At 39.0% G+C, this 14,654-nt stretch overlaps 1 protein-coding gene across 1 annotated transcript in view; it reads right to left on the bottom strand.

Annotated features, from left to right (window-relative positions):
- Positions 1-12,314, bottom strand: part of LOC122974092 (serine/threonine-protein kinase DCLK2-like) — a 31,424-nt gene extending 19,110 nt beyond the window's left edge. Inside the window, exons 1-4 of the mRNA XM_044341971.1 lie at positions 12,042-12,314; positions 11,236-11,429; positions 10,017-10,970; positions 1,829-2,217 (exon numbers count right to left, since the gene is read on the bottom strand). Of these exons, the coding sequence (XP_044197906.1) occupies positions 1,829-2,217; positions 10,017-10,452 (825 nt within the window). The 5' untranslated portion in view covers positions 10,453-10,970; positions 11,236-11,429; positions 12,042-12,314. The remainder of the gene's footprint in view (positions 1-1,828; positions 2,218-10,016; positions 10,971-11,235; positions 11,430-12,041) is intronic.
- Positions 12,315-14,654: the final 2,340 nt, after the last annotated feature.

The raw sequence follows: 14,654 nt of genomic DNA, 5'->3' as shown, positions 1-14,654 counted from the left end.
TAATCCATTCAGTCTGATAACATTTGGAAAGTCTAGAAGAGCCGCACGATTAAATTATTTTATCCCCATTTAAAGTTAGCAGAGAGCTAACCGGACGTTAGCCGGCTCCGCTGGTGGAAGTCTCTAGTGTGCACGGAGCATGCTCAGTATGTGTTCAGCCAGCCAGCGCGGTGAATGTCAAACCCAGAGATTTATCTGGCAGTGATGGGCTTAATCAGCATTATGTGAACTTATTTGACTTGAATGTAACAGATGTTCATTTATATGTAAAAGTTCTGCACTGCAGGTTTAAATCTGGATCAGTGGAAACTATTTTAAAACAGATCTGTATGTGATGGAAGCTTTTATTGTTTTTTTGCTTTATGTACTTACATCACTTGTATTTCCTGAAGACCAGCGAGCGCTGCAGCAACATCTCAGTGATGCTTTGTGCTCACAGGATCATCTGTGTGTTCGTGGGCGGACTCGCTACGTGTGTGTGAGTGTTTAAATCTGAGCTGCGTTCACTGTAACAACCTTCCTTCAGTCACGCCGACGCCCCGACCAGCCTCCTGCTGTCTCTGCTTCTCCTCAGCTCTCCACTGTCATTGTGTCACAGCCGACACTCTTATCTGCATCTTCAAAGCATGTGTAAATGTGTGTGTGTGTGTGTGTGTGTGTGTGTGTGTGTGTGTGTGTGTGTGTGTGGTAAAAATAGTACCGCCAGCAAGCTTGTGACACGTTTAAATCCAAAACTCTTAACTCAATACGACAAAAAGAGTTTCAGAGAGGATCAGAGTCTGTTCAACATGACAAAGGAAAAAATTAACTTTAGCTGACTGTCGCGGTTCCAGGACTTTAAACAGACGCTATATTTAGCTGAAAGTGTCGTATATTAAGCTTCAAAGAGGCTGAACTCACTTTACACTAAGAATTCCACCTTAAAATATGTTCTTTTATACATAACTGATCCTGATATCAGCAGTTACTTTCTAAAAAGTGATGCAATTTAATATTTTGGGTCAGTCTGTCTCGTCTATTATAGTCTAATAATAGTTTAGAGCTATTTTCAGATGTTCTGTAGTGAATACGTGCAAAATCACAAATAAAATAACCACATTTATTGTTTAATTCAAATGAAATTTGAAATAGTTTCACTGTTTTACATCAGATGAAACTCTTCATACACGTGAAACAAAAACAACTAATTTTGTTAGTATCAAATAAAATTTTGCTCAAATTTTCAACAGAACTTTGTAAAAAGATGAAATATGATCATCAAGTTAATAAATGATAATGAATTATATTCATGTAATATCGTCAGAGAGAGACGATCAGGACACCAGATAAAAAGCTTAAATTAGCTTCTTTTGTCGTGTTTCATGAGCGTTTTGCTAACAAGTGAAACCTGATTGAATTTATTAGTTTTTATTGGTTTTTATTTAGATGCAAGTGATGGAGGCTTTGTTCTGTCTTTCTTCTGTCGTTCGCTTTAAAAACGATCAAAATCATGAACTGATTGTCAGAATAGTTGCTGAATAACTTTCTTCTGATTGGCTAATTGACAACTTGACAACTGATTCCATCATCCAACACTGAATTAAAAGGAGAAAAAACTGTTTGTAACAGTTTGTCTATGTTTGTAAAGAGAAAGTGAAAAAGTAAAGGGTGTTCCTTACTAAAAAACACTATTTATTGTGTAGCTGCAGCCTGTTGTAGTGATTTCCGATGTATTTCCTGCTCCTGTCGGTGCAGAAACTGGTTCAGTCGATGCATTTCTCTCTGTATGTTTGCTGAACGTCAAAGTTAAGTGTTGCGTCTAGAAAGAAGCCCTCAAACATCATCTCACCTGCTTTCCATCCAGCGTGTACAGCCTCTTTACGGCCCCGGAGTCCAGCTTGATGGCCTCCGTGATGTCGGCCAGCACTTGGTCGAAGGAGTGAGCCGTCTTCTTGTTCAGGAGGATCCTCACCGCCTTGCGAGGCTTCACGCCGCTGCGGATCACCGTCACCAGTTTGGGTTTGATGAAGTCTTTGCTCTCTCTGCCCTCGCGACCTTCAGGACGCTCTTTAGCGCCGGCGGTGGCGCTCGTTGACACCCCGGCCGACGCTGTGGAGGACCGGGCCGTGCTCGCTGCGCCGGGCCCAGTGCTGGCGCCCGGCTTCCAGCTTGGGATGGAGATCTTGGTGTAATCGACCTTCCGGTAGGGCTCGTTAGAGGCGCAGACATAGCACTCACCTGAGCAGAGAGACGGAGGGAAGAAGAAGAGGAGAAGTTATGTTAGGATGCACATCCAAGATAATTAGTATTACCATTATGACTTTTATTGAGCAACTTTTTAAACTTTTTTTTTGATATGTTGAACTTGTTAGCAAACAGTTGCTGATTTCCACATCCAGCAGTTACGGAGCAACATTATCGTTCATGTGGAGTCGTGTTTCTGTCCACCTGGTGAATGTAAGTCCAATATTCACTCTCTTTTAGCTCTGTTTTTGGTCTCCACCAACTCCTGAGGAAAATATCTGGCTCTTTAGCTGCTAAATGCTCCACTATGTTCACCAGCTAGTCTACGTTTGGTGCTGAGCAGGTAGTGTACAGTGGTTTTTTAGAGCTTTTTGTCTGAAAACAGCTGCCTGCTGTGGCCAAAAATGACGCTATAAGAGCTCTGAGAGTGAACCAAAACAGTAAAGTTGCAGCCGGACAGATAAACAACGAGCTGAAACTCACTATAAAGCTCCGTAAAGCCGAGAGGAGCTGCAGAGTCACTGATAATTCTCTGTAGATTCATCACTACGAGCCAGAAACATTGCACACTGACAGCTCAGACACTGTTGTTCTAAAAATATCAATTATAGCTGCTTCTCTAACGTCTTTTGTCTCAACAAAAAAAACACAGTCGGTATTAAAAGTTAAAAAATGTAATGCTTGTTGGCCTCCAAATTTAAAACTCAGATGTTGAAGTGAAACACATCAAGACGACTTTTCAAATGCATCTCCAATCAGAAGAGGAAGAGGAGACTAACTGCTCACTTTTAGAGAAGTTTCATGTCTCTATACAGTAACTTTCAAAGTGTACTGAAATAATCTGAAACCAGTAGCAGTCCTGAACAAATCAACTGGTTTGTTTCAGACTCGTGTAGCTGTTTGTTATTGTAGTAAATGTAGTTAAATGGTTTTTATTTAAAATGTGAGCGAAATTACTGCTTCTTCCTTTTTTCAGAGGTGATTTAAGGTCGGAAGTGATTTGAGAGCGACTGTAGTAATACAAGCTGTGTGTGTGTGTGTGTGTGTGTGTGTGTGTGTGTGTGTGTGTGTGTGTGTGTGTGTGTGTGTGTGAGAGACAGCAGATGTCAGATTCACTCTCTCTCTCTGCTGGTAACATGAGGTGAAATACTGAACGTGTCACACAGGAGGCGTCGAATGATGATCTGGTGAAAATTTTACTCTTTAATCTATTTACAGTGTTTATAAATGACTCATTTAAAACTGTATGAACAGGACGTGACAGATTATGATATGTAGAAGGACACAGTGCAACCAAACCTGCCTTACTAGTCAGAGAAATTTATAATAAATAAATAAATAAATAATGCAAGAATCAACATATTATTGACTTCTATTTATTTATCTAAATTCTGCTTATGCACCACATATCTGAAACAAACGCTGCAACCTTCAGTTCTTTTAAATCAAAACTTTTCTGTTTGCTGCTTTTGATTAAATCAAATTTGAGGCTTTTGATTCTTCTAATTCTTCTGTTTGATCCGTTTTAGTCTATTGTAGCTTTTTTTTAATTTCTCTTTTCTCTCTTTCTTCTTTTAACCTTTTAAAATCTTAAGCGGCGACCCACTTAAGCCAGTTGTAATCAGTAGCATCACCAGTAATGTGTAAAAGCAGTTGGCACATTTTGGACAATTGGAGGTGATTGGAGAGGTTCAGGGACACCAGTGCTCCCATAAGGTTCGGCCTAGAGGTCTAGAATATTATACAGGTTGAAAATATGTAGAGGGTTTATGGTGTTCTGCATACTTCTGGCATAAAGCATGTCTTAGTTATTGTTATTCAAGTATGGCTCAAGATAGACGAGGACCAAAAACACTTTTTTGAGCCTTATTTGAACTGATGTAGTTTTGTTTGTGTTTTAGCCACATGCTAAACAAACACATTTCCAGAAACTAGAAGGTGTCACTTGTCAAATGAAGCCTAATAAACACATCATGGCCTTACAGTTCTTCTGTTATAAGCTTTTCCATTTGGCCAAATAGGCGAAAATTCTATAAAAAGGGTGGATGTTCAGGGGTTAATTGTATTTAAATGTGTCTTTTTATAACAACCTCTCCAGAGTTTGTTTGGGACCAAACCGAGACCGCCTCCTCAAAGGGTCTCGGTACAATTGTTTTGGTATGTTTACAGTGTTCAGACCTGCCCAGACAAGGAGGAAAACAAACTAGAGTCCGATTCAAGCGGTCTAAACAACACTGGTTTGAAAACACCCTTTTTCACATCTTAAAGCTGCATTTACTGATTTTTGACCACTAGAGGGCCGAAGAATCCTGACATATTATCACCTTTTGAAGTTGTTTGGCCAACATGTTAGCAATTACCTACTTACACGTCCGGCAGACTCAGAGCAACGTTATTATTTATTTACAATCATAATTCTGTCCACATGATGACATGAAGTCCAGTATTCACTCTCCTTTCACGACCAATGTTCACAAGCTAGTTTCTCACTTTGTCTGTTACTGCACAGAGGACTTTATTTTATCTCTTAAATCACCTCTTAAAACTAATTTTAAAGACTTGCTTTTATGTGATGTCATCTTTTTACTGTCTTTTAATCTTTTATTGTCTTTTTGTCTTCTGTCTACTGTGTTTTTGCATCTAATTTAGTCTTCGTTTCTTTTGTTTCGGCTTTACAGCTTTCTGCTGTTTTGTTGCTTTGAGTATTCTGCTTTTGTTCTGTCAAACCACTTTGTAAACTCAAAATAAAATTATAATTATTATCTATTTAGTTTTTTACTATAATTATTATTATTTGCATAGATTTATTATTTTAAATCCTGTTCTCTCTTTTAGGTGTCATGCAAGGGAAGGGATGGAGGGTTTCTGGGCAACGATAATTATTCCAATTATTATGTCTGATTGACATAATAATAATATCTATAAATACTGAATGACATTGTTTTTACAGTGATTAAAATGATAAATCCTGTGTAGTCTCTCCAGCAGATTGCAGCAGTAGCCTGCAGCCGCTCTCCTGTTCATGGTTAAAAATGGCTCACCTCCTGCCCTCTCTCTTCTGGTCTTTATATCCCTCTCTCTACCTTTCTTTATATCTCACAGCAGAGCTCGCTATCTTTCCAACACACCTTTCTCACTGTTTTTTCCCTCCACACACAGTTGTCGGACCCTGTAGCCCTCAAAAACACACAAATTTTCCTCTCTCTCTCTTTTATCCCTATGACATGTTCACACTCTCTGCCTCTCTCTGCCTCTCTCTCTCTCTGCCTCTCTCTCTCTCTCTCTCTCTCTCTCTCTCTCTCTCTCTCTCTCTCTCTCTCTCTCTCTCTCCTCTCTCTCTCTCTCTCTCTCTCTCTCTCTCTCTCTCTCTCTCTCTCTCTCTCTCTCTCTCTCTCTCTCTCTCTCTCTCTCTCTCTCTCTCTCTCTCTCTCTCTCTCTCTCTCTCTCTCTCCAGGTGTTGTGTGTGACCTTGTCTCTCCACCGTGTGCTGTTGACTTTGACTTTGCTATTCAAACCAGCTGGTCAGAACTGCTCCGGGTGTTTATTCAAATACCCGACAGACTGAAAACACAAAACACCTTCTGTGTGTCGCTCAAGCAGCAGAGCAAGACACTAGAGCTGTGTTATTTTCATTATCAATTCATCTGCATGATTATTTTCTCTATTAATCGATTCATCGTTTGGTCTATAAAACGTCCAGTTCAATCACTGTTTCCCACAGCACAAGGTGACGTCCTAAAATGTTTTTTTGTCCACAACCCAAAGATATTCAGTTTACTGTCACTGAAGTCTGAAGAAACAAGAAAATATTCACATTTGAGAGGCTGGAATATGATAATTTGGACATTTTCTCTTAAAAAATGGACTCAAAATGTTTAATCAATTATCAGAATAGTTGGAGGTTAAGTTTCTGGATCTACTAATCAATTAATCGACTAATAGTTGCAGCTCTACAAGGCAGCACCAGAGACTGGGTTACAGGTTAAATTCCAACTGGAGACGCTGCCAGTCTGAACATTTCTCAACATTTTCATTTAATTTAAACATTTCCACAAACTGCTTGAGAAAAACACACACGAGTTGTCATTGATATCATTTAGTGCTGAAACAATTGGTCTTTTACTTAGTTACCTTCAAAAACATTTATTGGCGACAATTTTAATTATTACATAAGTAATTAAGTCATTTATTGAGCCAAAGTGCCAAAGATTCATGACTCAGACTCCTGAAATGTCTAATGAAATATTTTATTTACTATTATATGCATCACAATAATGCAACATTATCCCAGTACTGACTGTAGGCCTGAGTAAAGAAGAAAGATTAAGATAAATGAATAGATAAACTTAGGGACAAAAAATAAACAAAGAAAATAACAAAAATAAATAAGTCTATAGTATATTAATTTGGACACGTTTCCCTGAACAGTGGGAACTTCTGAAAGGTGTTTCTTTGCTATTTTCTCACATTTTACAGAATAACTGTGTAACTGAAAATCAAAAATATAATCAATAATAACTACAAATAATAAAAAGTTGCGTTTAATATGGGAGTCCCGTGCTGTAGCTCAAGTTTTAAAGCCAGTAAAAAAGTGGCATCACTTCCTTTGAGTTGGTCGTTTGTCTAGTTTTTGTTTTTGTAACGCTGCATTCATCTCATATTTGTGTGAATACCAGTTTCTGACTTGTAAAAACCACTCAGATCGACACTGAGGTCATGATTTAGACGGGGGAACTTTGAACGCCTCACATCAGCCATCAAGGTAGATAAACACAACTTTAATGGATATAGTGCTATATTGTCAATACACAGTATTTTTAATCGTCATACCGACTTTTGTTGACAGGTGTCCTAAACATGTGAATCTTTTATCTCTAAGATCTCATAAGTTCAAGATTTCTTTAATACATACATAAACATAAAAGAGGCCTTGAAGCTCCTAATGTGACATTAAATGAATGCAGCTGTCCACACACAACAAAATGTTACTGTAAAAACACATGCAAGTTTGATTTTCAGTACGGCCGATCAATCACACCAATACAGTAACATTATTTAGCTTCTACAGTTAAAACTAGAGCCAAACAAACACTCTGGCTGCTTCAGGCGTCCATGTTTTCCTCTCTCTTGCAGCTTGAATGCACTGAGAGGTTGTGAATGACGAGTTTCCCCACTTTCAACCTGTCATTAGTTGATTCCACGAAGTGCTGAAGAGTGATGCATCTGTCGTTTAGTACGTCTCTGGCTGAACAGCTTCCTGGCACTAACACTCATTAGCGGATATCACAGTCACACATCAATATTGATGGTCAGTGATGTTACTCAGCCGCTGGTCTGTTTCAGGATAAATGACTTTGACAGAAGAAGAATTGATGGACTTCAGAGTTGTTAGATTATCCAGAAATATAATGTATGTATATTTATATTTTAAATTCTGACATGAAAGATTTCACCAGTGCCACAACTAATAATTATTTTCATAATGAATAAATCTGCCAAATATTCTTTCAATTAACTGATTAGTCATTTACTAATCAGCAAAAATGTGTAAAATATGCCATTTACAATTTCTCAAGCCCATGTGATGTCTTCAATTTGCTTGTTTTGTCCAAAGCCTGAAGATATTCAATTTAAAAAAAGCAGCAAATCCTCATTTTTGAGAAGCTGAAACCAGAGAATTTGGGGCATTTTTTGCTTTAAAAGTGACTGAAACAATTAATCAATTGTCAGAATACTTGCTGATTAATCTCCTGTTGATTAATTAATCGTTGCAGCTCTAAATGTCACATTCATACACTTGCTGTTTGCCAGTGACTCATGGGTTGACCGTCTGGTTCTCCAAACTTCACGGGTTAAACTGACACTAACAAAAACTAAAAAATCTTGTGGTTTTAGTCTCAATAACAAAGCATCTCGCTTCCTTATGACACACAATATATTTCCTCTTGATGTAGGATGCTGGAGACAGGACGTAACACAGGAAGGGATCATTTAATAGTGTAACCCAGTGGGACATCAGTTAGGGAGAGGAAGGCAGTGTGATTGAATGGTGGATGGAAAATGTGTTGTTGTTTTTGTGTTCTGTTGTGCATCATTAGCTGGTGAGATGAAAACATCATTTTCATTTCATTGTGACTTTAATTAACTAAATATCTGATGCTTTGGATCGTTTTGGTCTCTGATTAGTGTTTAAAATGTTTCTGTATTGATTCTTCTGCTGTTGATGTATAAATAAATAATGCAGGTGTGTTTGCGTAACAAAGACAGACAGAGCAGAGAGGAAGGAGACAGTGAGGAAGTTTAGACAGATCAATGGATTGATCGATGGAGTCTGAACAATTACGCCATGTCCATAATTGACTCTTTTGTAATTTTATAGTCAATCAAAAGTCCATTTATTTGTATGGAAACAATTTCAGTGGCAGCTGATGAAAACAGTCTGGTAGGCAGCAAAGACACTTTTGTGTTTTCTCCCGTAATGAAAAAGAAAGTTAAAGTTTTATTCATGATGAGCTACGTTTGACTTTTTTATCTACAATAAACCATCTTACATAAATGGTCACTTTGCTTTAATTACTACATAACCTCCCACCACAATATATTTTTAAAATGTAAGAATGTCTCATAGAAAAGCATCCACTAACCACCAGAGATGCCTTTCACTCAGTCGCATGATAACGCTTTATATTAGGAAAATTCTTTTAATGAAAGAAAAGAAAATGGTCCATACCCGGAGCTCAACTGGTTATGACAATTATAATAATAATACATTTGATTTTAAGCACCTTTCACATAACCCAAGGACACTTAACATAGAGAAATGGAAAAAAGGACTATGTTAATAAAACTAAAGAGATCAGAAATGCATCATGCTCTATTACAGCCAGTGAAAAATGCCTCAATCTGCCTTCATCCTGATCCTAATGACTGGTTCCAGACAAACCTAATAACCACAATGACCTGTTCATGAGGGGACAACATTAAATCAGGTATACATTTCATAAGCAGTTGTCTAACCAGCAGGCAGACACACCGCATTGGAGATGTTTTTAAGGAAAGGTTTGACATTTTGGCAAGCACACCGACTTGCTTCTTTGCCAAGAGACGATCAACATCACTTGTCTGTACGCTAAACAAGAAGCTAGACCCAGCATGCAGTTAGCTTAGCTTAGCTTAGCATAAAGAGTGAAAGTGAAAGTTTTACTCATGATGCTACTTTTGACATTTTTTTAAATCTACAATAAACCATCTTACATCAAAAATGTGACAATGTGAACACTGCATAAGTGGTCACCTGTGTGTAGCAATGGCTTTAGTTTAACTAGATTCACAGGTTGGCCTCTAAACGCTTCACTCATAGAGACTGAGGACAATCTCCCAGGTTTTGTTGGTAAAACTGGGTAGAAACCAATCCAAAGTCTTTAGGGTGGCCCTTCATATTGGGGTGGTGATGGAGGAGAATGGGGGGAGAGCATAATTTCCAGTAAGGCGTGTCCTTGAAAAAATGTAAGGGGCGTAGGCAAGCAGGTTTGTTAGTGGTCATTCACGCCGCCGTTGAACCAACTACCGTGCATTTAGAAATCCCCAGACTTTGGTGGAGTCTGATTGTCTGGTATCACAAGACTATAGTTTAACAAACATAATCTCCCACCCAACTATATATTTAAATGCTTTTTTATGCCGCCCTGCTAAAAGAAGAATTTCAGCAAGAAAGCAAATGTCCCATAACGTCAAACTATTCCTTTGAGTAGAATGTAAGTCAACCGAGAACAAAGCCGAGTAAAGAGTCCTACCTTCCACCAACTCGTCCATACCGGTGATCTTCTTGCTGCCGTCTATGGTGTAGATTGTGCGCACCCCTTGTGGTAGATTCAGGTTATCCGACAAAGAGCGTGTCAGCTCCATCAGCAGAGCATCATATGAGCGGAACCGGTCACTGGACACAGCGTACACCAGACCCTTGAAGTACCCGTCTCCGTTGCGGTAGAACCGGACCTTTTTGGCCCGTTTCTCCGAGGTGAGCGCCTGCAGGGTGCGGGTCCGGTAGTAGCTGCAGTTGGCGCTGTGGGCGGGGCTAGGAACCAGGCTGCTGCCCCTGGAGCTGGGGCCCGACCCCCCGCCGCCAGCGCTGCCGGTTGAGTCATCTCTCTTGGCCCGGGTGGAGCGTCCCCGGCGAACCTTGTCGCGTTCGTCAAAGTGCTCCAACTCGATGGTCTTACTCAGAGACATGATGAATAAAAGTCCAGTAACGTTCAGAAGAGTCTCTCTACTACATACGATTCATCTTCCAACAGAGATAAACAGTAACTCTTATTCTCGTTACCTCATTCGAAGTTGGTTAAAGTGAAAATAACTTGACTCTCGTTCTTAAAACGTGCTGAGTAGTCCTGATAAACTGGGTTGTAAGCTTGGTGACTAAGTAGCTACTAGCTAGTACTTTTTCTAGTACCAGGATATTATCTATTAAAAGTGACTTTTTGTAGACTTGGTAATCCAGTTGCAGTCCTCAAAATTTGGCTTCAGATTCTCAAAACCCTGCTGTAATCCCAGTATCGATCATGCAGACTTCTTAGATGCTTTGTAGTCCAGTTAGCAAAACTGAAAAGCCAGTAAGAAGACGTTTAGGTCCTGGTTGCAGTCCTTTATATCAACTGAAGTTTCTGTTACCCTGGTATAATCCCAGTAAAGAGATGTCAGATGTAGTTTTAGGATCCGCCTGTAGATCAGGTTGTAATTCCAGTGATATCCTGTTGTGGAATATCAAAAGATAGTTATTCTATATTAGAAGAATCCTAAAGTTCAGGTAGTTTAATGCTTGATCATGTCAGGGTTGAATATCTTGCTAAACGCTACTCTGATGGACACTATGACTGTTGGTGGACCCAAACCTCAGACTGTCCAAGTACTTCCCTATCATTTTAAGCTCAAGTGAAGCTTATCCAAGCATATGTCTACTCTCTAGTTGATGACCAGTTTGTGTTCTTGCAATAACCTTCCTGGAGTTTTACTTACCCAGCTGTAACGTCAGTAATCGGGCTCTAAACCTGGTACACTGTTGTGTAGATGTGGTACAAGCCCATTCAATCCCAGCAGTCGAGCTTCAGACCTGGCACGTTCAGTTGCAGTCCTGGTAATCCGGTTCGTTTCAGGAGGTTTCTGTCCCAGTCACACTTTTGTCTTCCGGCGTCCTCAACATGCCTCCATCACTGCAAATAAAAGAGATGGCAATCACATGGTTTACTGACAAGGCAGACCTCCCATCCTGAGAGACAGAGAGATAAATTCAGCCTCAATTATTATGTCTCCTGGTGCAGAAAGAGAGCAGGATTTATATTGAATTAGCTAATTCAGTCAGTTATTTAAGGATACTGAACACACGCTTGCATTATAGGGTTGGATTTTGAGCACAATACTACACAAACTGGGCTCCCTTTGCTTTGCAAATTTGCTTCCTATAGCTCTGCATGCAAAATATGTATGAATTCCAGTCAAATCAAATATGCAAAAGAGGTTTTAGGTGAAATACAGTCACTATATTTTAGTTAAATGACATTTCCTGCAAGGCCCAAGTGAGAAATTTTCATTGATTTCCTGTAAAATCAAATTTATCTGAAGCCGAAATATGAGCCTGTGGATCAGATTATTATAAAACCTGTACCCTGTTTGTGTCCCTATTCATCTGATAAACGAATTGACTTCATCCATCTATCCGCCCAAACACTGCTAAGCTGTGCTGACACACACACACACACACACACACACACACACACACACACACACACACACACACACATACTAAGAGAGAGGGAGGCACCTACCAATAATGCCGTGAAACCGGTTTGTTGCTATGGAGGCTTTTTCCTCTTCCCGTTGTTGTTCCGGTGTGTTCCGGCGGATCCTGCAGCTCCAGGCGGACTGAACCGCTACGACCGAGCCGACTCGGTGCAGGCCGGTCCGCTAACCCGGGATACAGGGATGCAGCGGCGGCAGGCTACACCGGCGGGATGCACCGAGACAGGCAGCGGACAGCAGCATGGCCGCTGCTGCAGAGAGAGGAGAGACCGGCTGAGCTCCCCCTCCCCTCCCCACTCTCCTCCCCTCCTCCGCGGCTGTACGTGATGACAGCGTCCCTCCCTCCCTCTCTCTCTCTCCCGGTCTTTGTCTGGCTCTCTCTACCCGTCTCTCTCTTTCTGTCTTTTGTCTGCCTCCCTCTCTGAAATTCAAATTCAGTTTGTTTTATTGTCACGAACGCTGCAGTTAGGCTGCACTAATACACAGCAAACATGCAGTGGTGGAGGAAGTACATTTTACTTCAGTAAAAGTACAAACACACAATGTAAAAATACTCCATTACAAGTAAAAGTCCTGCATGAAAAATACTATTTAAGTGCAAAAGTATTAGCATCGTGCTTCACTGAAATGAAAGTACATGAATGAAAAAAAATACTCCATTACAGGAGTACAAGTCCTGCATTCAAAATCCAATGAAAGTATTATCAGCAAAAATGTACATGTACAATTACATTGTTAGATTTTCATGCATCAGTGCGTAAATAGCATTTTACTGTTAGATTGAGGTGGAGCAAGCTTCAACTATTTTATTTTAAGGGTAGTTCAATGGTTCCCAACCTAGGGCTTGGACCCCCATGAGGGTCACAATATAAATTTAAGGGGTCGTAATACGAGTAATGAGGTAGGAAAGAAGGAATAAACAAAAAATCAAAGTTCTGCAACATAAAGTATTCATTTTCTAAACTTTTCTCTAAACTATTTGTTGTTTGTTGGAAACCACTGGTTTAATCTTTAACACTGTGTTGGATTTTATAATCTTATTGAATGTTTTTCATGAAAAATCTTAATCTGAAAATAGCAAAATGTACAATATTTCAGTCTACAATATAGTTCAGTAGAGGTATGAAGTAGCATAAAATGGAAATACTAAAAGTACCTCAAAATTGTACTTAAGCAGGCCTACAGTACTGAATAAATGTATTTAGATACTTTCAGATCCTTTACTTAAGTAAAAGTACCAATACATCAATTTAAAAATACTCTATTACAAGTAAAAATCCCACATGAAAAATCCTCCTACAGTAAAAGTACATAAGTATTATGAGCTTGATGTAGTTAAAGTATTGCAGTAAAAGTACATAAGTATTATGAGCTTGATGTAGTTAAAGTATTGCAGTAAAAGTAGTGGTTTGGTCCCTCTGACTGATATATTATTATATATGACATCATTAGATTATTAATAGTGAAGCATCAGTGTTAGAGCAGCATGTTACTGTTGTAGCTGCTGGAGGTGGAGCTAGTTTACACTACTTTATATACAGTTATCTAGTTTAGTCCAGTGGTTCCCAACCTAGGGGCGGGCCCCTCCAAAGGGTCACCAGATAAATCTGAGGGGTCGTGAGATGATTAATGGGAGAGGAAAGAAGAAAAAACAAAGTTCTGATATACACTATGGACTTTTTTCTCTAATATTTGATTTTTGCTGAAATATTGGATCATTTGAAGAGTCAAGAGTTACTATGTCTTCAAATTGCAGTAATGTTCACTTTGCTATTAACAAACTGAATGATTTTTTTAAAAGGAAATCCTCTTTCTATCCTTCCTGTGTTGCGACAGATCCGGCAGAAGGTGAACAGTGAAAACAAGGTCAGAGAGAAGGAAAGAAGAGATAAAAAGATCAATTTGTAATAAATGAAAGGACTTCGTTTTAGTTAGTTTTAGTACCTGGTCTAAGTTTTTATTAACTTGCAAAACAGACCAGCAAAGAGATTAAGAGCCAAAAAAAGGGGGAAAAAGACAATAAATAACTACAATGGCAGAAAAAATAAATAATTAAAGATCTAAATATTTGATGAAGCTGTGGTGGGCGTGTTTAAGTGTTTTTAAGGGTGTGGCTTCATTTTACAGCTTATGTAACTATTGTTTTATTTTAATTTGTAGAGAGAATCAGTGATTTATTGATGACTAGCAACAATCCATGACCTAATATCATTTGCACAGCGATAAAGTGAAATAAAACAACATTGATATTGGTAATCATTTTGAAAAATGAGAAAATCAATAACAGAACAAAACAAATAACAGCAGCAAAAGGGCAACAAAGCAAAAGAAGGGAATTTTACATATGTAGTTTCACAAATTCATTACAACTCAGTGTGTTTTATGTTAAAACAATAGGTCAGCATTTTTGGAAAACAGGCTTTTTTGCAGACAGTTAAATGATAGAGATTGATACTACAGAAAAAAGGTAAGAACAAGCCACAGAATCTAATCTAGATAATATATCAATCCTACTCTGATCTTCATCAGGTCAGAATGACTTTGATATTCATGTTTTTTACAGTAAATATGAAGCTTGATCCAGGAGACAATTAGCTTAGCTTAGCATAAACACTGGAACCAGTCCGGACAGGATCGGT

This window comes from Thunnus albacares, chromosome 22 (assembly GCF_914725855.1).
Source record: "Thunnus albacares chromosome 22, fThuAlb1.1, whole genome shotgun sequence".
Taxonomy (NCBI): Eukaryota; Metazoa; Chordata; class Actinopteri; order Scombriformes; family Scombridae; genus Thunnus; species Thunnus albacares.
Note: the sequence above shows the minus strand (reverse complement) of the source record. Positions and strands in the feature narration are given on the sequence as shown.